The sequence below is a fragment of the Pyxicephalus adspersus genome, chromosome 2, assembly GCF_032062135.1.
Source record: "Pyxicephalus adspersus chromosome 2, UCB_Pads_2.0, whole genome shotgun sequence".
In the NCBI taxonomy this organism is placed as follows: Eukaryota; Metazoa; Chordata; class Amphibia; order Anura; family Pyxicephalidae; genus Pyxicephalus; species Pyxicephalus adspersus.
The window spans coordinates 88,296,195-88,317,037 of record NC_092859.1 but is presented as its reverse complement, the minus strand read 5'-3'; the positions used below and the strand labels follow the sequence as shown (position 1 = coordinate 88,317,037).

Genomic DNA, 20,843 nt, shown 5'->3' with positions numbered 1-20,843 from the left:
TGTGATGGAACAGAGACAGGTGAGTGTAAATAAAAATAACGATCGGGCAGGTATATTTTTTATTTTTATGAAAGAAGGGACATCACCTTTCCCTTCTGCAATAAAGGACCTGTCTGGTTGCAATTTCTTGTGCTGGGGTAGCAAAATAAAATATTTTTGATGGAATTATATTTTAATACACATAGAAGAAAGTTATTTTTTTTTACAAGAATACAACTTGCAAATAGTTTTAACCAGTTTATTGATGATAGACCAATGACCAGTAGTCAGACAATCAACATACAGTGGTAAAAGTGTACAGTAATGTTATTTATTAAAATCTGACAAATGGAGAGGGTTTTGGAGCTGGACTCCAAAATAAAACCAGAACCTGATGGATGATTTGCTATGGGCTACTGCACACAATTAGCACTGTTAATTAAACAAGGTCATACAGTTTATATGACAATCTCTAGCAGTGAAAGCTTATAATTTTAAAGAACCAAACTTCAATATAGGAAGCTCTTTAAGTTTTTGTAGGATGAGATGTGTATAACTGTCAATACCTAAACCAGCTATTTATTATATAATCTGCCAGACCAACTGCGGATTACATATATTAGTAAAATGTTACTCCCCCCCAACACTAAATAGGATTGCGGGCCTTCCAATATAGTATGCACATGTATACATTTACAGAAAAGTTTTATTCACAATCAGACTACCCAAATACAACCCACCTTTGGATTCATTAAAACTATCCATATATTTAAAAAAAAAAGAAAAAATCTGCCTAATAATGTATTATTTCCTGCACAGCAGAAATAGAAGGGACAGCTCTGCAAAACAATTATACTTTAAAACATTGAACACTACACATAGAGGGAACCAATGTAAGCGCGGACAGAGTTGACCACAGAAGTGTGTTTAATGTTGAACTTCAAACATAAAACAGAATGGTGAGGTCAGATACTGCAGTACTATGAACTAGAGATGGATGAGAAAACTAAAGAAAAAAAAACATATTTTAGAACATATATTTTAGGTTTTATTCTCTTTTTTGCATCTCTATAGTCTAGCTTTTAATTTATTCTTGAGGTTGGGAAGCAGCCTGAACACCAGCATTAGGGGGCTGTTGGAAAAATCTTGTTCAATGTTTTATCTGGTGTTGACATAAGTTTCTGTGCTTTACCTTTTACCTAGTGCCAGACTATTGTGACCATGGGTATGAGGCCTCTTGTTTTTCTTTTCCCTTATATTGTAAGATATTTTCTCTTTTGGTCTTTAGGGCTACATTTAGAATAGTCTTGATTTTATTGTTGCGTCCATTGGAAAGATTCTTTTAGTGCTTGGGGATATCTCTTTACTCAGAATACTTTACTTACAGCCTTTCACCAAATTAAGATTAACACATTTTGTACTTGGGTTTATAAATAACATAAGCCCATGTTATAATCTAATCATCTAAATAATCCAAAATCAGTGTTTACTCCACCCCTGGGTGTCCCCATCATCACAGCCCTCTGCATTCTGGGAAATTAACACCGCATTTTTTTTCTCTTTCCCGTGGACGTTGTATGTTTAGGTCCACTCTAAAGAGATTTATGGCTCATAGTCAACACACAAAAGTATAAAACATGCATTAACATTCAGTGTTTATATTCCTTAGCAGAAGAAAATACAATATTGATTTTCAGCTGTTTAAAACAGAACACATGTCCTTCATTGCACCAGTTCGTAAAGCAAATAGAAACGCTAAGCCAGTGACAAAAACATTTTAAACAAATGTTTAAATCTTTTTAGTCCTAAACCATGCGCCTCCTCAGCCCTTCAGAAACAGGACTTGAAGTGACATTTGCACCATCAGACTCACAGAGGTCCCTTTCACAAAGATCTTCTGATGCAATTAAAGATGACTTGTCCATAATTGGATTCTGTGCAGTCATATCCGTGTCCTCCATGTCTGGTGGAAATTCCTCACTTTTTCTTTCTACCTCATTTTCATGTACTTCCACTTGTTGAGTCTCAAATGAATGTATAAGGGCTTCTAGTGTATTTTCACAGGTTTGGTTAGCTTGGGAAGTAAAAAATAAATAAATTGATTATAAACATTACATCCCCTTTAAATACAGTAAGTTTTGACAAACAAACCATATGTCCTATTACGGCCCACCACCTGCACCCTTTTCTAAATACACACAGAGGTCTGCATAGGAAAAGGAACTTTTTTAGGGGACAGCTTTAATAGGCAAATATCTCAAAGCAGTTTTCTTACTAAAAATACTTTTAATGTCATAAGACTAGATATCTGCAAGCAATAATAAAAAAAAAAAAAAAAAAAGCAGTTTGTTGTCAATTCTTTATTTTGATGTTTGATAAAGACCTCTGTTGTATCTGTTTTGATGCTACTCCGCACTTTTCGTTTATGTTTTATAAAAAAAATGAAACGATAAAGAGCCTTACCAGGACTATGAGACGCTGACTTCTCCATTCCACTTTTCTTCATTAGATGTCTGATTGATAGCAGCTGATTCATGATTTCATTTTTCTGCTGGGTGGCCAATGTGTTAACACTAAAAATTAAATATGTATTAATTTTTCATGGAGTATTTATACCATTCTTTTTATAATTTGCAGTAAAAGGTCATTTACATCTTGCTGTTCCTTCATCTTCACTTGATCTTCACTATGTTAGATCAACATGTATTTTAGCATCGGATGTTATTTTAAGAATGCCAAAAGGCTTACTCTAACAAATAATTTACACTTACACTTAACAGTTCTTTTTCTAAAATACACTACTATAGGTTGACTGCTTTAACTGTTATTCGGAGAAGTGTATTTTGTGCTCCTTTCTGGTTTAGACTCCCTTTTCATATTGAGGTTTAACCTAACCTCAATTACCTTTAACTCTTGTGGCTGATCTCTTCCAGCTACCATTCTAGTGTCCAGCCACATGTACAAGACTTGTGATTCCCAAAATGTATTTATTTGAAAAAAAAAATTATATAGTGTGGCACTTGTCCTGTTTGTTTTTCTTAATTTGAGTTTAGCCGGGGAATCTTAGATGAGATTTGAGTGGTTGCAAGTGAGTTTAGAAGATCAGTGTCCTCCTTACAATAATTTCCTCAATTGTAAAACAGCAATTCTAGATCCAGGTGTATTCTTTTATCACTGGTAATAATGGTTTCTCACCAGGGAATGTTTGAAGGAATGTCAAGATTCCGTTTTAGAAATACAGCCCTGCATATTCCAAAGTTTTGCACACCATCACAAATATGTGAGTTTGTTGAACCAGCTTCCTGTGCAATTTTAACAGCCTCAACTCTTGTATATTTAGGATTTTGGATGCAGAATGTGAAGACATGGCATGAAATTAATGTTACAATTTTATTTAGAGTTTTGTACAAGATACCCAAGCACATCATACCAGTTGACACTTTTTGCATAGGTACTAGAATATGATTTGTGGTCATCATCCTGCCCTATACAGCTTCAGAGATTGGGCCATGGTGTCCTATCAGCACTGCTGCTTCTCGAGGCTCAATAATAAAAAATTATATTTTCTTAGCAATGTTGGAGAAGTTCTTTAAACTATGTACAAAAGGTTTCCACCAATGTTCATTTCATGCTTACATATTTTGGCTTATTGCTTTTTCTAGGTTGTAAAATTATTAATTTGCAGTGTTCTCCCCAGCCCCTTTTAGCTGGGCGTACCAACTGGCACTTTTCAGTAACCCCCCAACCACAGCTGTTTTTGGGTGGTTAATAGTAAGCGTTGGGTTGCAATACAGGGGCTGCCACCCACCTACAATTTTCTTACCACCCAGCTTTAAAAACTTTCTGGGTTGAACACTGAATTTGGTACTTACCAATTGGATAGTGGGTCCAGTTGTTTAAGTAAAGAATTTAACATTTCCTCAGTTTTTATAAGGTGCCGCTCTAGCTCCAAAAGTTGACTTTCTGAAAATTTCAAGTAGATAAAAGGCATGATTAAACATAATAGCTGATAATAAATTAAAAAAAAATAAAATAAATTCATCCCAAGATAAAATTACAAAAAGTAAAACTTCCTACATGATGATTTAGCCTTCAATATTAATCCCCTTAGTCCAGAGGTAGGCCAGATACGGCGTAGCCACTATTCCAGTCCGGCCTAACACCCCCTAGTTATTTATTGTTGGAACCGGTCTAATTGAATTGTCACGTTATTGCGAGTTCCCACGATATCATCGAGTTCCCGCACAGTAACCCCAATTACTATGCCTAAAGAGCAGAAGCAACGTGCAGCAGAAGGTTGACCCCGAACGTCGTGTCTTTAACCCTGAATGGACTGACGAATTATTCAATGTCCAATGCGGTAACAAAGCCCCGTGTTTAGTGTGCAATGACACCAACAGCACTTTCAAATGGTCAAATCTCAGGGGGCATTTCGATGCCAAGCACACGTACAGGGTCTACACCGCAGAAGACTGAAGCTGCTCGCTTGTAGTCACAGTTGGAAAAAAACCTTTCCTTGGACAAATTGTTTCTTCTGGCCTGTGTTTTCTTGACCTCTTGAAATGGCCCAGTAGTCCAAAAAGTTTGCCGACCCCTGCCTTACTCTCTGAGACCAAGTTTTAAAATACCATGATCCTAACAATATTAGCGTTTCTTGTACAATCTGAAAGCAATAAATGAAAACGTCTTCAATTTTTACAAAGGACATGGAATTCCTTAGCTGTGCATCAACAGACCTTTCCCCACGCTGGACACTACAGATCAGTTGTTGCAGGACAAAAGCACTTTAGTAAAAAGAAAAATGAATGCGGTCTATTGGGGAGAATCCCTTCACCCCATTTTTTTCATTTCTCTTTTTATTTCCTGCTACATAAAAAAAAAAGACAGTCAGTAATACATATGCAGTAATGCCCATGCAGAGGTCCTAAAGTTTCTCCATTTACTAAATATATGTCATTGTTAATGTCTTTATCACCACCACTGGAGAGTTCCAATTAGTTTGTTCCTGGGACAGAATGTGAGGTAAAACCGATATCAAGGGAAAAATAACGGGGGTTTTTAAAACTTCTGCACCCTTTGGTTTTATTAGTTTGAAGGTGAGCCAAATGATGAAGAAACCGATGGTGGCTCTCTAGGTGATAAATCCATGTAGTTGATGGATGATGCTAGTCAAACAACTATTCATTAGGTGATGATTAAAGATGATGTGGCTCACTAATCAAAGTCTAAGATTCCTGCAAACAATGGGGAAGCAGGTAAAATTTTAATTATGACATACCTGTCTTCTTCGCTTTTCTAACATCTTCTTCCTGTAATTTTGATTTGGTATTTTTTTCATTTGACCTAATCTTGATGTGGAGAAAAGCAACAGAGATGTATTAACCTAACTTGTTATGCTAATTAAATGCCATTTCGAAATACACAGACACAATTCTATTGAATCATATTAAAAAGTAGAAAATGCTATAATATTCAGGATTATATGTCTCCCTCCTTAGTTTGTGCCTTTATTAACTTTGCACATGACAGACAGTTAACGAGATCTCTCCTCACTTACCAAGTGCTTTACAGTCTTTAGGCAGTTAATCTACATCACAAAAAGGATGTGATCATTACTAATTTACCAGGCCCGGGAGTTGGTGACTTATAGCTTAAGAACACCTCATGTTGCCAGAGGGTAAAAGTTATTGTGAGAATCACTGGACAGCACCAGGTGTGCAAACCCAGCCCTTAAGATAACAATACACATGGGTCTCTTCTCTTATGTAAGGCTGACTTTATATCTGGTTATAGTTTCATTTGGTTATTATATAGCACCAACATATGACTGTACAATAAATAGGGGCTGCAAATGACAGACAGATACAAACAATGACTTTGGAGGAGGAGAGGACCTTGACCAAAAAAACCTGCACTTCTATTAAGATCGTATGTCGTTCGTGGAACCGCCAGGACGGATCCGTGAACAAATGAGAATCATCTGACGCACGTTGCCTTGGAGTAACAACTTTATTAGGATATATATTTTTTTTTGAAGTCAGTGGAGATAGAAAACTAATTCAAGTGACCATTGATATTTTTAGTCCTTTCAAGCACATACATTTTCATTCTGTGTAAGTTCCTAAATTGGCAGGGGACCACCAAGCATTAAAAGACAGATCCATGTGTTCACAAACAACCAATCCGTTCATGGTATACTCACATGTCTCCCCAGGCAGTAAAATGATTAGGCCTATTTATGCAATCATATCTACCTCTTATAATTTTTTTATTATGTATTATGTATTTTTCTGGTAATATCAATGGATTTCTCCATGTATTTGCCTTTTATTTCAAACCTTTAATTAATATAAGTAGTTTATAGCTGTTGTTTTATTCAGCTGGGAATTATCATAGCAAATGACTCTAATGGTCCAAGCTAGGAATTAATGTTGCTTCAAGTCTTATAGGAAATGCCTCTGCACCTTATGCAGTTTATGAGATGAAGTCCTTTTTTCACATCTTGGCTACTGCTACATCCAGACCATGTTACTGTAAACACACTTTAAATTACTTATGAAGCAGACAATTCCCAATTCACCCATCTTACTGTAAAGCCACATTCACTGTGCCAATTTCACTAAAAACTGGAAGTAACAGACATCACAGTCTGATCGTGTGTAAGTAAAGTTTGTTACTCCTTACTGTCACTTTATAATTGTTTCTAAAGAAGCTGTGCTGAGTAATGTATTTACTTCCAGTAGACTCTTTGCACAGATATCTGACTCCAAAAACTGCTGGTTTAATATTTTACATTCTTAAGACGTGTTTTCCAGTCATTGTTTTGGAAATTCCAGGAAGATTTTTTATACAGCGGCTGATATACTTCGAAGGCAATAAACTACTAAATAAACTTTAAAGACTTATAAACTTCATCTGAGAGACTTATAAATCAAAAGCACAAAAAAATCAGAGCAAACAGTTCAAAGAATAACCATGTAGACCGAATATAAGTTTTACGTTGGGAGCAAACTGACAATAAAATAAAAAAGCTGCCAGCCATTTTTTGAGCTAGAAAGTTGCAGAAACTGTTGCTTCAACTATCCTATGTATTTTTAGTCTCACCACATTACTCCATACTATTTTACAGGCCACACTGCACCTAGCTATTGTTCCACATATATGTTTTCAATCTTTCTCCTATTCTCATATGCCTGTAGTTCATTCAAATTGCAGCTTTTTTTTTTTTTTTTACATCATACTTTCCTATCCTTTCGTTTATTACTAACTGTCCAAAAAAACTGACAGAATTTCCACTTTTGTCTATGCGGTTAAAGTCCAACTCCTGGCAATATAATAAATGACAAATATGCAGCAGTCTGCCAAAAGCAATAACCAGAGCAGAACCCCTGTAACATGTAGTGGTATTACCTAATGATCCTGTGAGTGACTATGGTCCTTGGCCTGCAGTAAAATCACTTGGCAAATTAATACCTATGGACAGTATAGTTTTGGATTGGTGTATAAAGTTAAATGGACTTCAAATAATGTATATATGAAATAAAGCCTTGTAAAAATACTTGTGTTGGGGTAATGCATGCACTGCAATGTGCATGATCATAAAAGCGTGCTGTGGTACTGCAGCTCATTAGCCTAATAATTTATAACATATCGCACTGCACACCTTGCAGCAGTATTCTGGAGATTTGTTGGGGTCATTTTTCACAAGTCTTAGCAACACTTTGCACCCTTTGCAAACCTAAGCACTGTTTAAGCATTTTGAACTGTTGAACATTTACCTGTTTTCTATTCATGTAATGAAGTCACAAATTGAAGACTCCAAAATAAACAGGAAGCAACTTCTTTAATGCAAAGTTGGGTTTGTAGCCCCATCACCAGGACAAGGAAATAATGATTATCTTTAGCACATTGTAAATGCTTCTGTTACTGTAACATTTCGAGTTGACAAATTTTTAAGTTTACTTTGTAACCATTGTCTTTATTCAGACACTTACCTTTGTGAACTTGTAAGCTGCAAAAAGTGCCACCCCCACAGCATACACAGGCATTAGTGCAAAAGTTATGCTTAGACCTCCCGCTGGCGTTTCAGACTTCAGCTCTTGTTCCATTGCACTTCTAACATGATCCATGTTAGCGAACCCCTTTTCTGGTGCAACCCGATGCCTTTGACTTTGAGAAGGACTCTCTGGAAACATTTACGGTACATTATTATTGTGAAAATTCCAACTGCAATGTTTAAAAAGTAAAGCATACATTTTATCATTAACCATCAGCAATTACAATTCATGAAACGGAAAGAATGTTGTATAATCAACATAACGAGATCTGTGAAATGTCTGTTTTACAGCAACCTGGTACTATGCCACATCAGAGAAACATCCCACGCTTTATAATGCTTGTAAGAAAGAAAATGAAGCACTACTGTATTATCTTAATAATACTGCTAACTTAGGTAATGTCATGTATTGCATTTCAATAAAAAGCATAAAGACAGGTACTCTGTGTTAAGGCTTAACTACAACCCCAACACAGACCTGTTGCCCCTAAATACCTTACCAAATTAGTGCTTTGACTATATACACTCTATATACTAAAACCAATTTTTTGGGAGTCAATGGGAAAAAAAATTAAATTACTGGCCAGTTGAAAGAAAGCCCCCAGAACATCATCAAGTGGGAGGTCAATTAGTAACAGTTCAAGGTACCCCTTCCAACCTTTGGAGGAACTCCGGTGTCCAGGAAACCCTATCTGAGATTGGTTAGTCTAGACTGAACAGTGAGCAACACTGCGTACAAAGTCATTTAAGCCATACCTTCATGCACAGTTGTATACCACAAACAATATTAGGTAGTAAATCCACTAAGAAAGCAAGAAAACCAAATCTGAGAAAATTACCTTTTCCCACTGCTCCCCTACTGCTGTACTGTAAAAATCCTGATACCTTTGTATATTCCTGCCTTTCCATAATACTGTGCAGCCAATCACCAGGATCTTCCCACATGGGCAGCGTGAGCATATGCCATAAAGCCTGCAAACGTCATTGATTTTATCAAATGGAAAGATTTGCAGGCTTTGTTTATACAGCTTACTTTGAAGGATGTTACATTTGGTGGAAAGGTCTGTAGCGTTGGTAATGTGAGGAAGAACATTGTTCTTGAATTGTTGCCTGCAGACTTTTGGAATACTTTGTATCTATCTTAGGTCAGGGGTAACACTGTATGAAAAAACACAATTTGGGATGTTGGTTTTACCTTATATTTCTTGGTTGGTACAGGTCAGTGCTAAAAAGAAGTGGTAGGGGTGGTCTTTTCAAATGGATGTCATTTTTATAGGACCTTTGCTTAAAAAATACATAGCCAATGTAAAAAATGAGTGTAAATATCAAACATAGCTGGATAAAATTATTAATTCTATTGCAGATTGTATGTATTTTGCTTCAATCACAAAATGCAATGCTACAATGCTCTCTGGTGCATTATTGAATGCCAAGAGATGGTAAAAGCACACAACTTCTGTACCCAAATGTCCATTATCTGCCTTTATACATGCTTTGTAATTGGAATAACCATATAGAGAAAGGTAACAGTAGAATATCATCTTACACTTAATAAGCCACAGGATATGGAAAGATAATGACGGCATGCTTTTATACAGTAATGGCCTATTCCCACTCCACACTAATCAATGACAATCTAGGTGTGGTGTTATAGAAAGGCTGCAGGAACTGATCTGCCCTGCAAAGCACATAAACCACCAACAGGTTTTACAAGGAAACTGACAAGAAAAAAATTCCAAAAATGAATGCTTGATTTAGATGCAAATACTACCTTTAAAACTGGAAATATCAGCTTTACAATAATCTACATCAGTCTATGCAAAACTGCTCGGGGACAAACATGCAATAAAAAAATGGGCACAAATCAAAATGATTTGGAAAAAATATTTCTGATTATATTTTGAATTCCCACAACTTTAAATAAACAGATACTAACCAAACCAAACCGGTGATACTCACCTGTTGCAGGGTGCTGCCACTTTCCTTCTTTTTTTCCTGCATGTGGGTTCCTGTTAAAATTCAAGTTCCCTGCGCTTCACATTGATGAATGCTTAGAGGCTTCTGACTTTGACACTCAGTTTGTTCACAACTTGTTTTTTGGGGGGGGTTGCTGAATTGCCCACAGATCCCCAACTTTTTCATTTAGGGAGCTGGACTACTAAGCATTGGTATCTAATTCAGATTGTCACAGAGTCTCTTTTTGTCAGGTTGGCTCTGAAGCACAGTACTTTGCACTGTTTCTGTGTTCTCCCCACCTATTTTTAGCTGAGCAGACCACACAGAACTTTCAGTAACCACCAAAACCAGACAGTTTAGGTTGGGTCACAATACAGGAGCACTGGACATAATACAGATGATGAAAAAATAGGACATACTAAGAGGGTGGGCATTACAAAGTTTGGACAAAGTATAGGGGGGTGGTAGAAAAAGACATAATTATAGGGGTTACTGGATTCCTATGATACAACTTCTGGGAACACTAAATTTGTCATGTGATGTCCTGCTCATTTTGACCACCTGCCTACTAGCTTCTTCCCACCCAGCTTAACAAAAAACGTGGGGGATAACATGGTGTTTAATGCATTATTTGGCACAAATTTTACAATAATAAGCTCCAGATTTTTTTTTAGGCTCAGTGGCAGCCCCTGTATTGTGACCCAACTCTTTCAGTAACCACCCAAAAACAGCCAGGTGGCTACTGAAAAGTGGCGGGTGGTGTGCCCAGCTAAAGGGCTGGGGAGAACACTGAGCTCACATAGAGCACAATAATAAGAACTGTATTCTTTAAATGATATGATGGACCCTGGGCTGCCATCAATGGGGGACACGGGGTACTTCTGTAAGGGGGCTAGATCACAGAACAAGAAATTTCTGATGGAGGCCCCGGACGCTACAAATGTCATTTTGTGTTGTGTATTTGTTATGTATGTTACTGACACTAAGAATACATATACAGAAAATAGAATATATATTTTATATTGTGTATTACTAATGTCTACAAAGTCAACAAACGGGTCTCTGCTCTTACTACAGACCTGCCAGATAAGTTTAAAATTCTGAACAATTATACCTTTTATTATAAATTATAACACATTATTATATACAAAAATAACATAATGTATTAATAGCCAACATGATTGCAAACTTGATCAGGACATTTTTCACAATTGAGTATAGAAACGTATCAGGGTATAGGAGGAGGAAGTTATTATCTTGTCCTGTACCCAGAGCAGGAAGTAGGAAAAAAATCAGAAAAATACCAAAGCCTGTAGGTGTGGGTGGAAGATTCACCTGTAGGTGCCGGTGGAAGATTCACCTGTATTTCTTATCCAATGACAATGCAAACCATCTGGGTTTCAGTGGTCACCAGGACAATTAGGGTGAATCTATCCAGCTGACACAAGATCTGACAACAAAAGTTGTCTTTAGATTCACATTTCCATACAGATTTGGGGATATAAAACAATAGTACTGTTTATTATTATACAAATAACAATAATAAAGAATGCACAAACAACAACAAGCACTGTGTGCAGCTGATGAGAGTCCATGGCCAGGGATACTGGAGTACAGCACAGGCTGACACAAGTCCGGGGAGTCCTCGGGGAATATTCCCATGGTTTAGTTACCTTTGTGTCCCCGGAAGGGGGCTGTCATCCTCTTGGGATCTGTCTTGCCCACCTCCCCTCCTCCTCCGATCATCCTTGGCACCAGGAAGCACAGGCATAGTGCCAGGGACACAGACAGGAGAATGTTCTGCGAAGCACTGAGCACCATCCCGCCCGCCTGCTGCCCCGCACACTAACATTCACTCACTCACCCCGGGGCGTAGCGCACACTAACATTCACTCACTCACCCCGGGGCGTAGCGCACACTAACATTCACTCACTCGCCCCGGGGCGTAGCGCACACCTCACTCGCAAGCTGATTGGCTGGCCACGAAGAGTGACGTGTCTGGTGTATATACACTGTGCATCCCAAATTAAGCGTTCAATCACATTCACACAGGGTTTCCTGTCCGCACATACATATTACACCAATTATTAAGGCGGTGACCTCACTACGAGTTTAAATACAAAATAGAGGCCAGCCAATCGGCTTTGTCCGCCATGCGTTCCACGCTGGAATGCAAACACTCCCTTTGGTGTCGCAGGTGTTGCCATGGTGACCTGCAGAACATTCGCTGCCATTGTGTGTGACACCCGTGATCGTATCTGTGACCCGGGCTGTGTTAGCTAGGTAAGTTCTTCCTAGGGAGCCGTGGCTCAGGGTTTTAGGAGTTTCAAACTCTAGGGTTGCTTTTTGCAGAACAAAAAACCTACAGAAGCAATGAGTCTGCCTTATACTGCAATGCATAGCGTTATACTTTTAAAGTAACATTGTTACAGATGTGATTTGCACTATTTTAAAATATCGCATAAAGAGAACCAGTCTTGATTCGAATAAAAATGTTGGGTTCTATAAACTGCAGAAAACTTGCAGGAAAAGCAGCCATACTTACATTATCCCCCGCCCCTCCAGCAGATGGCGCTCTCTGGTGGACTGGCTTGTGTACAGGGCCTCTGTGACCACACAATGTTGGACTGCTGCTCCTGCTGCTCCTGCATGTGATGATTCATAGTGCTGAAGGTGCAAAGAGAGGTAGCTTAGGGGGAATCTGTCCTGCAGCTGGGCATTTAGGAGGTAAGTATAAGAAGCAATTAGCCCTTGCAGTGTGGAGTGAGCCAGAGCAGGGGGTAGTTTCCTTTTTAAATTGTTTCCTTGAGTTCAGACTGTATTGACAAGGATGAAGTTGTGGCTTTATTTTCAACCATGTGAATAACTTTCATATCATGTTTGTGTCAATTGAACATAACCATCACCGCGTAGGATAAAGAATCTGATGCCAGTGAGTTGAAATTCATCATATCCAGGAATCTGAGCTCAGCTGAATTCTGATGACCAATCAAATGCCTCAACTTTCCAATCATTTTTGGAGTTAAATAGAAGAACCCTACAACCAAAAGCAATATAAACAACCACATGCCTATGCTTCTATTGTTGTGTGTGTTCATGAAGAAGCTCGGGAGCTGTGCGATAGATAGTAGGTGGTGTGGACGGCTGCATCTGTCTGGCTTTTGGCTAAAAACAAAAGATGGATAAAGGGGCAAATATACATTTGTAATAGGTAATTATGTTATAATAGATAATGTCTGGGCTATGACTGGTTCTCTGACCACCATTCATGTTGTATTGCTGATGTGCTAATGAATAATTCCATCATGGCGCAGGATTATAATATATTCTTACATTCCAATTGCTGTTTACATGACACACTACGTGTTTCCTATCTCGCTCCATCCCTTTCTATCTTTCCCATATATATTGTATATTGAATGCAATTCTGAGCTTCTTTTCTATTTTCACAAATTTTGTAGATTTCAGAATGACTCTTGAGATAAAAGGAGTTGCCGCCACGCCTAGAGGTCATCCGCAGCCTTCATCCAAATCGCACTCTGCCAAGGTAAAACATTCTAGACTCTAGAATATTCTAGATTATTTTGTAATAATCAGATGTGTGGAATTGGTTATTCTTTATTTCCTATATTAATATGCAATTCTGTTTTGTAAAAATTATGGTAAAGAGAGATTGTTTGTTTTTATAGAAGAGTCATGCAAATGTTATGTGAACACAGGTTCATGTCATGCAAACATGTTAGGAGTGGAATGTCATACTCAAAGCAACCATTGGCTTAATCAGACCTAAAAAATACACACAAAGCATGGGGCAGTGTAACAATTCAATATTCTACATAGATTTAGAAGTATTACATCAAATGGCACCGCTTTTAAAGACAACGCACATGTCTAATATGTCCATTTTGTACACTAATAAGGACCCTGTTTACCACTCTTGAATCTTTAAAAGGGTAGAATAGGGCTGTCTTAGGTCAGATAATATTAAACAGAGTATGCTACATATTTAAAAAACTTCAATAATTCTGTTGAGAAGAGGTCCACTCGCATGTATGGATTGTATCCAATGACACTACAGTAGAGCAGGAAACAGCAGGAAAAAAAGAGTTTTTAGCCTTTTACCCATCTCTTGTATGTTCAATCTCTTATTGTCACTTCAAAAATATGTTCCTGCACATATGTGACCCTGAAATAAGCTGAGATTGCTAATATTAGCTATTAGGTTTAGACATATATATATATATTTAATAAATCCATTTTTTACTGCATGAGTGTGCCCATGCATGTGTTTGACCCTAGACCTAGAAAAGTTGTTTATTTTACTCTTTTTATTAGCTTAAATGGTTGGAACAGTATAGTTTAGGTATAGTTTAATGTTGGCTAGTTTAATTGTGCTAAGGAACATTTGTATTATTTTATATATTGTGCTGCCATTGTTGCTTTATTGGATTTGATGCAGTGGAAGTCTTTAGCGTTCTTTGACAATGGGGCTTGGAGAGCTTTAATAGATCAGGCCCATTGCAAGAGATTGCATCTTGACAGAAGGTTATACCTTGATTGAAGCCTTTCTTATTTAGTAAGAAATTGTCCCATTTAGAAATACTTTCCTATGCATTCACAGTTATTACTGTTAACCACTACAGAGCTTCATAGGTAAACTTACAATCTATGCTCTCACAGGGGTGTTATATAGACACCAGTCCAGCCTATTGTTAGTGGCCTGGTGATCTAGGAACCCTTTCCAGTTACCCAGTTACCTGTTTTTTAATGTAAGGAAGTTGTTACATAGAGGAAATGTGATGCATCAAGGTTTTAGTAATACAAATGTATCCATAGTCTTAGAAATTCAACTTGTAAAGGAGACACTCAATATTGGATACACTCACTATTCAATATACAGATCTCAAATTAAGGAAAATTTTCTGTCATTGGATAGCTAGATTGCATTATTAGATTATTAATTGTTTTTTACACAAATGTGAACAATATTGTCAATACTAGTAAAGTCACTTTATTTCAAAAATAATTCATGTTGTGTCTTGGGAGAACCAAAGATTCCAGCTACAGGTACATGTTCTTGATCCCATCAAGTTTAAAGCCCATCTCCAGCCTCCATCCCATTGCCGGCTAGTCCTTATACTTAACTTCCCTGATGCCCATCTCAACCCACTGACTTCCTCAATACTTCCCCTAATGTTTTATGTCTTCTTGCCAGTCTGGTGATGTCACAAGTTCTTTTGCTATAGTGACGGCCAGTGCTTACAGAATCACAGAAAATTGGCGTGATAATGAACCTCCAGGGGACCTTTCCATGACGGGGCTCTCAGGAATTGGTCATACATGACTTAATGAAAGGAGATACTATTATTAGTGTGATGCTGCCAGTTTATATTCTTCATGACAGAAGTTACCTTTGTTTCAAAACAAAATTCCTGAAAGTACTGTGCAGTGTAAGCTCTTCGTTATTTGCTAGTACAGGTGCATATGGGCCTTAAATTTATGAATGAACTGACAAAGAGTGCCTTGCTCTAGGAGAACACATCCTGTATAACCATACAGTTTTCCTGGCTTGTGTTTGGGGATTGCTGCTACTACTATTACTTTCATAACTCATGTGTGTATGAACCCCTATTGTGATTCTGCTTGAATTTCATCTTCTGTGATTAATCCTGCCTCACCATTACATAGACACTTCTGTCATATTAGTATTCATACAGTTCAAGCTAGACAGCGGAGGCAGCACTCCAAAGCACCTAAGCAGCTTATTCACTGTAAATACATCTCTACAAAGTGGTAAACCTGCTTTACAAATTAGAGCTACCATGGATATTAAATGTTATATGCCTGGATTTTGCAAAATGTAATAATTTCAATTTAAGACCATCAGAATTCTGTACTTTGTCACTTATAAATTTCCAATATTTCTCCACTGATAGGGCTGGCGATCACAGTCACAGGCTGCGGATATTCGACCACCAGAGTAAGTAAATGGCATGATTGTACATGTAAATAAAACATTTACAGGGCTCAGTACTAAGAACACAAAGGGCCTGTTTTATTAATGGTCTCTGAGGCTGGAGAGGATACACTTTCATCAGTGAAGCTGGGTGATCCAGCAAACCTGGAATGGATCTGGTCCAGGATTCAAAACATTTGTCAACAAATAGAAAATGATTTTGAAGAAATCCAATCCAGGTTTGCTGGATGACCCAGCTTCAGCTTCACGCCCAAAGACTGTTTCCTTTGTCATTCAATCAAGTTTGCCTTTGAAAATACCGAGTCCAAGTATAAATGATGAACTAAATCTAAAATGTTGTATTATAAAAAAAAAAAAAAAAATACAATATAAAACAAGCAATATATAATTAGTAACTCCATTTTTTATGGAGCTTAAAATGTATATATTTAAAACCTAAAATAAGGTGCCCATCAGTCTTATTATTACCAATTTATCATTGAAATATTTGTCCTGATAATGCACTTTGTTACTAATTGCGATTACTAATACACTATATCAGCTAACTATTAGGTCCCATTAACAAAAATAACTAGAAATACCACAGCTTAATATTTGTTCTTTTTTTAAAAAAAATAAAGATTACTTCTAATATCTTTTCTGAGCCACTCCCCCAACCTGTTTTATAGACTTGAACCTACAATATTTAAATTCACCTGCAGGTGACATGCACATTGCACTGTAATGACAAATAATATAATGGTAATATAGCAAGGGGATAGCCACTGTCACATTGTTTTCAAGGACTGCCAAAGGGAGACCCCTTTGTTGCTGTATGGAAACCTTAGAAGTACGTGTTACATTTCGGTTTAATGTTTCATGGATGAGATGAGTTAACAGAAGTGAAAAATAGTGCATTGTAAAGCTAAATTTTTTCTTCCTTCTATACCTTCCATGTGTGTCCGATGTGCATAGAATTCACAAAAGTTTTACCTGGTTTTATGATATCAAAAGGAGCAGATGTATTATCTCTGCTGAATTAGGAAAGAAATACATTATGCAATACGGAAAGTGTTATAGGTGCTGTAATGAGCCAAAAAATTTAATATTTAGAATGGCATTTCCAGTTTCCCGTGGGTTTATTTATCACTACCAATGCTTGGCAAGCTTTGCACAGATTTATGGGATCTTCTTTTCTGCTACAATAATTGCTCATTTTACCATCAGATAGTAACCACAATAACACTGTAGACCTGATCTAGATTTGCCCTGATGTTCCATAAGGTTCATACTGTACTCTCTATTGCAGTTTACAGTCCTCTCTATTTATTGCTGTCCCTGAAATCAATAGATGTAACTGCTTGTGCTAGCATATTAAATTAATTTATACTTGCCAAGGAAACATGGTAAACAAGTAACCAGAACCACCTTAATTTTATTTTGAGTAAAACATCTGTACACATAAATTAGATTTAATGTGTGCTGGGACATAGCTACAAGGTAAGCATCGTTTTTTTATCTTGAAAAAAGATAGAGGAAAGGTCAGATATGCCATTTAAAGAGAAGTTTCTCCCATGTCTAAAGCTGTGATCCAGGGTGAAGTATATATAATAAGTAGATTTTCTTGTCTTATTAAAAATTTGACCATTACTGCACCCATGTGTAATGTAGTAACACATGTATCAATCTTATAACATATATATATATATATATAGCATGTATATATAACATGACTTTTTTTTACCATCAGTATGATGCTGCTGGTCATGCCTACGACAATGAACAATTATTCAGTCATTTCAAACAAACATTATCTTAAAAACAATAGTTTGACACAACAGGGAAATACAATACCATGATCAAACTTGGTTGGGGTTTTCATCCAGGGTAATTGTTCCTTTATAAGGAAAATTATGTTTGTCAATCAAAGCACTCATTTGCTGATTAATTTCTTTTGTCAAAGCAATCATTATGTTTAATAATCTCATATTATGCGTAAACCAAGCATTAGGTCTACCCTTTCTTACATAAAGTGTCATGAATTTTAAGCCATTACTTTTACCTACAATCCTTCTAAAATCTGAGCAGAAAAAAGAATGAAGAAGCTTAGAAGCCACCAATAACAAATCTTACTCGTAAAATTACAAATGTAATGTGAATAGGGGTTTTTGAAGTGCAGCTTCTGTCAAAATGTTTTATTTTTAGGTTTGGTTTGAGTTGAGAAGTATTAGAATTCTCTGTAATATTTTTTTATAGAGAGGAGACCTTAAAGCATACCTGAAATTAGTCCTGCAGGGGCAAAGCACAAGTTTGTTAGAAGATAAATAAAACTGTCTGTTTTTATAAGTTAGCGCCTAGAATTTTTATTTACCCTGGTAAACTCTGTATATTTGTTGTCCAGATTATTTTTAAGGTATTTAACTTTACTGGTTGAGACATTTCTCCTGGAGTCAGCTAGCTGTGCCCTATGCGAGAGGTCTTCTCAATACCTCTCTACTGTAATTTAGTCCTGCAGTCTCCTCCTCTCTGTGCTACCAGAACAGAGACGACTCGAAATGACTTTAACATTAGGTTCAGGTAATTTCCAGCTATAGTTTTATAGAAAAGAGAAACAACAGGGTACAGTAGAGAGATGGGTTGGGGTAAATATATCAGACTCTTTTTAGGGATCATCATTACCATCCTATTTTACAATGGCTAAAGCAGGAAAAACTTGAATTTGTACATTTTTTCTATAATTTAAACCACTGACTTTTTCTGCTTTATAGGAGATGAATTTAAACCACTGACTTTTTCTGCTTTATAGGAGATGAGTGTTACTTTTCTTTTATTTAATGCATTCGTAAAATATGCGCTTTTATTTTTTTTTACATCACTTGTCAGTAGCATAAAACTTCCTATTTCAGAAAGGTCATAGCGCTTATCTTATATAGATTCCAGCTACCAGTATAAGTAGATCACATTTCCTGAATTTGTTATCATTCATGGTTTCCTTGCATGTATCTTTCATTGCAGAGTTCCTTGCCTTGACCTTGGAAAACTGGGGGATTCAGATGATGAGGTAAAGGTGCAGTAGTATATAAAGTAATCAAGGCCACTCACATGCTGTCATGTTTTTTCCTATTTGGAAAATTACTCGGTAAATAGCTTGTGTATACCATTTTAGGATTGGAAATTAGAATTAAAACATTGGGTATTTGTAAAGCTTCGATATAGCCAAGAAATCAGATTTATCACAGAAGCTCTGGGAGCAAGTGAAAATTGCCTAGGTACCAAAACAATCTGAACTTTCTTTTATTATAATCCTACAAGAGACCAAACATTGGATTTTTTAAGGACTGTTAAGTTTTTTTTTTTTTTTTTATGTTCTAAATGTTACACAGTAATGTATAACAAATAGGGGGTCATAGCTGACAAACTTGCTTGACAAACATAATCAATGATATAGGAGGAGAAGGGGACCCTGCCCAACGGAGCTTACAATCTAAAAGGTTGGGGAGCAAGGTGGTGGTCAATCATTGTTTAATAATGTGTATTTATATGCATGACACAAAGCCATGTCTGTCATTGTGAAAAAGCATTAATTGACTGGTGGGGACAAGTGAGTTTGGTTGAAAAAAGGGAGAGTATGGAATGGAGAGAGGAAGTGCTCCGGTCTAGAACCACTGCTTGAGCAAAGATTGGAACAAACATCCTTTACACCAGTGTTAGGTCCATGGTTGATGTTCCTAGCCCAGGCCTGTGTCAGCCCCTGCTAATGAAGCGTCACAAGTGTGATTAATAGAGTCATAAAAGAGGGCACAGAGTATGTTTCCTGGCTTTTCTGTGCTAAGAATAGACAGACACCTGTTCTGGAGAAAAGTGGAACCTGAGCGGCTGTCAGAAACTGTCACCAGAGAAACATACTGAGAGTGGAGAGAGATATTGCAAACTGTTGGCTGACATTGTTCTATGTAGGATTTAAGCTCAGGAGGCAGAAATGCTTGGCAGAAGCCATTCTAACATTTCCATTTTTGCCAGTGCATATTATTCATAATGTATATAAAATGAAAATCATTTATATGGGTATTTTTTCAGGGCATCAAAGTGATTAATTTAAAGCTATTTTTTGTCACAGGACACGTACATTCCATTAAGTAAAGGATACCCAAGAATTGGTCCTCCAGATTCATCTTCCACTGTTAGTTGGGGTACGCCACTTAACACTCCGTATGCTCAACATTACCAGAAACAACAGGTATTTGTCTGCAAAATTAAATTGGAACAATATTCAAATATACAATTTTTGGTATATATGTGTATATATATATATATATATATATATATATATATGTTACTTTTTGGTTTACTTTAGTGAGCAGTGCATTGGACTCACAGGACATTACCTATATCAGATAAAGTAACAGGGCTCCATTAAAGCAGGCAGAGTATGGATCATATATGCAAAGAAATGTATCTGCTTTGTTTACCTGTGCAGGCTCTCCCATAATTCTTCCTTTGACCCTACTAATAGTGCTAAACTGGGTCAAGGACTTACCTCTTGGGCCCAGGGATAGGCTATTGAATCCTGCCTTGTTGAATGTTGAGTGTTGCTAGACTTTGAATACCTGGGAGTACATCAGAAATATTTTCTTGAACAAACTAACATTGGGGGAGAATGAGGTAAACAAGCACATGCTCCTTTTTTAGGGTGCTATGCAAAGTCAGTTACTTTACCCCAAACTAGCAAAGTGCAGGTTACAATATTGCAGTGTAGCGTGTAGCAGTGGGGAGATGACAAAAAATAAAGAAAGGAATGAGTCATGTGTAAAACATACAGATGAATTATTCAAATATGTTCATTCCATTTGGGAGTCTGGAAATTTTCAGTTTCTAGTCGGTTATAGTTTTAGTAG

At 37.0% G+C, this 20,843-nt stretch overlaps 2 protein-coding genes across 4 annotated transcripts in view; one reads left to right on the top strand and one right to left on the bottom strand.

Annotated features, from left to right (window-relative positions):
- Nucleotides 1-224: 224 nt before the first annotated feature.
- Nucleotides 225-11,912, bottom strand: CCDC107 (coiled-coil domain containing 107). Its single transcript, XM_072401384.1, has 6 exons — nt 11,665-11,912; nt 7,974-8,164; nt 5,258-5,327; nt 3,852-3,942; nt 2,443-2,552; nt 225-2,053 (listed from the first exon to the last, which is right to left on the bottom strand). Exons 1-6 carry the CDS (start codon nt 11,810-11,812, stop codon nt 1,785-1,787), a joined length of 879 nt encoding a protein of 292 aa, XP_072257485.1. The 5' UTR covers nt 11,813-11,912; the 3' UTR covers nt 225-1,784.
- A 139-nt stretch (nt 11,913-12,051) lies between these two features.
- The window catches only part of CAPS2 (calcyphosine 2), a 56,436-nt gene continuing 47,644 nt past the window's right edge, over nt 12,052-20,843 (top strand). For 2 of the 3 annotated variants that reach the window (XM_072401382.1, XM_072401380.1), the window contains exons 1-5: nt 12,052-12,275; nt 13,454-13,539; nt 15,929-15,972; nt 18,964-19,009; nt 20,066-20,185. In XM_072401382.1, the coding sequence (XP_072257483.1) occupies nt 13,462-13,539; nt 15,929-15,972; nt 18,964-19,009; nt 20,066-20,185 (288 nt within the window). In that variant the 5' untranslated portion in view covers nt 12,052-12,275; nt 13,454-13,461. Of the gene's footprint in view, nt 12,276-12,772; nt 13,204-13,453; nt 13,540-15,928; nt 15,973-18,963; nt 19,010-20,065; nt 20,186-20,843 lie in introns of those variants that run through there. The other variant, XM_072401381.1, reaches the window with a different exon arrangement.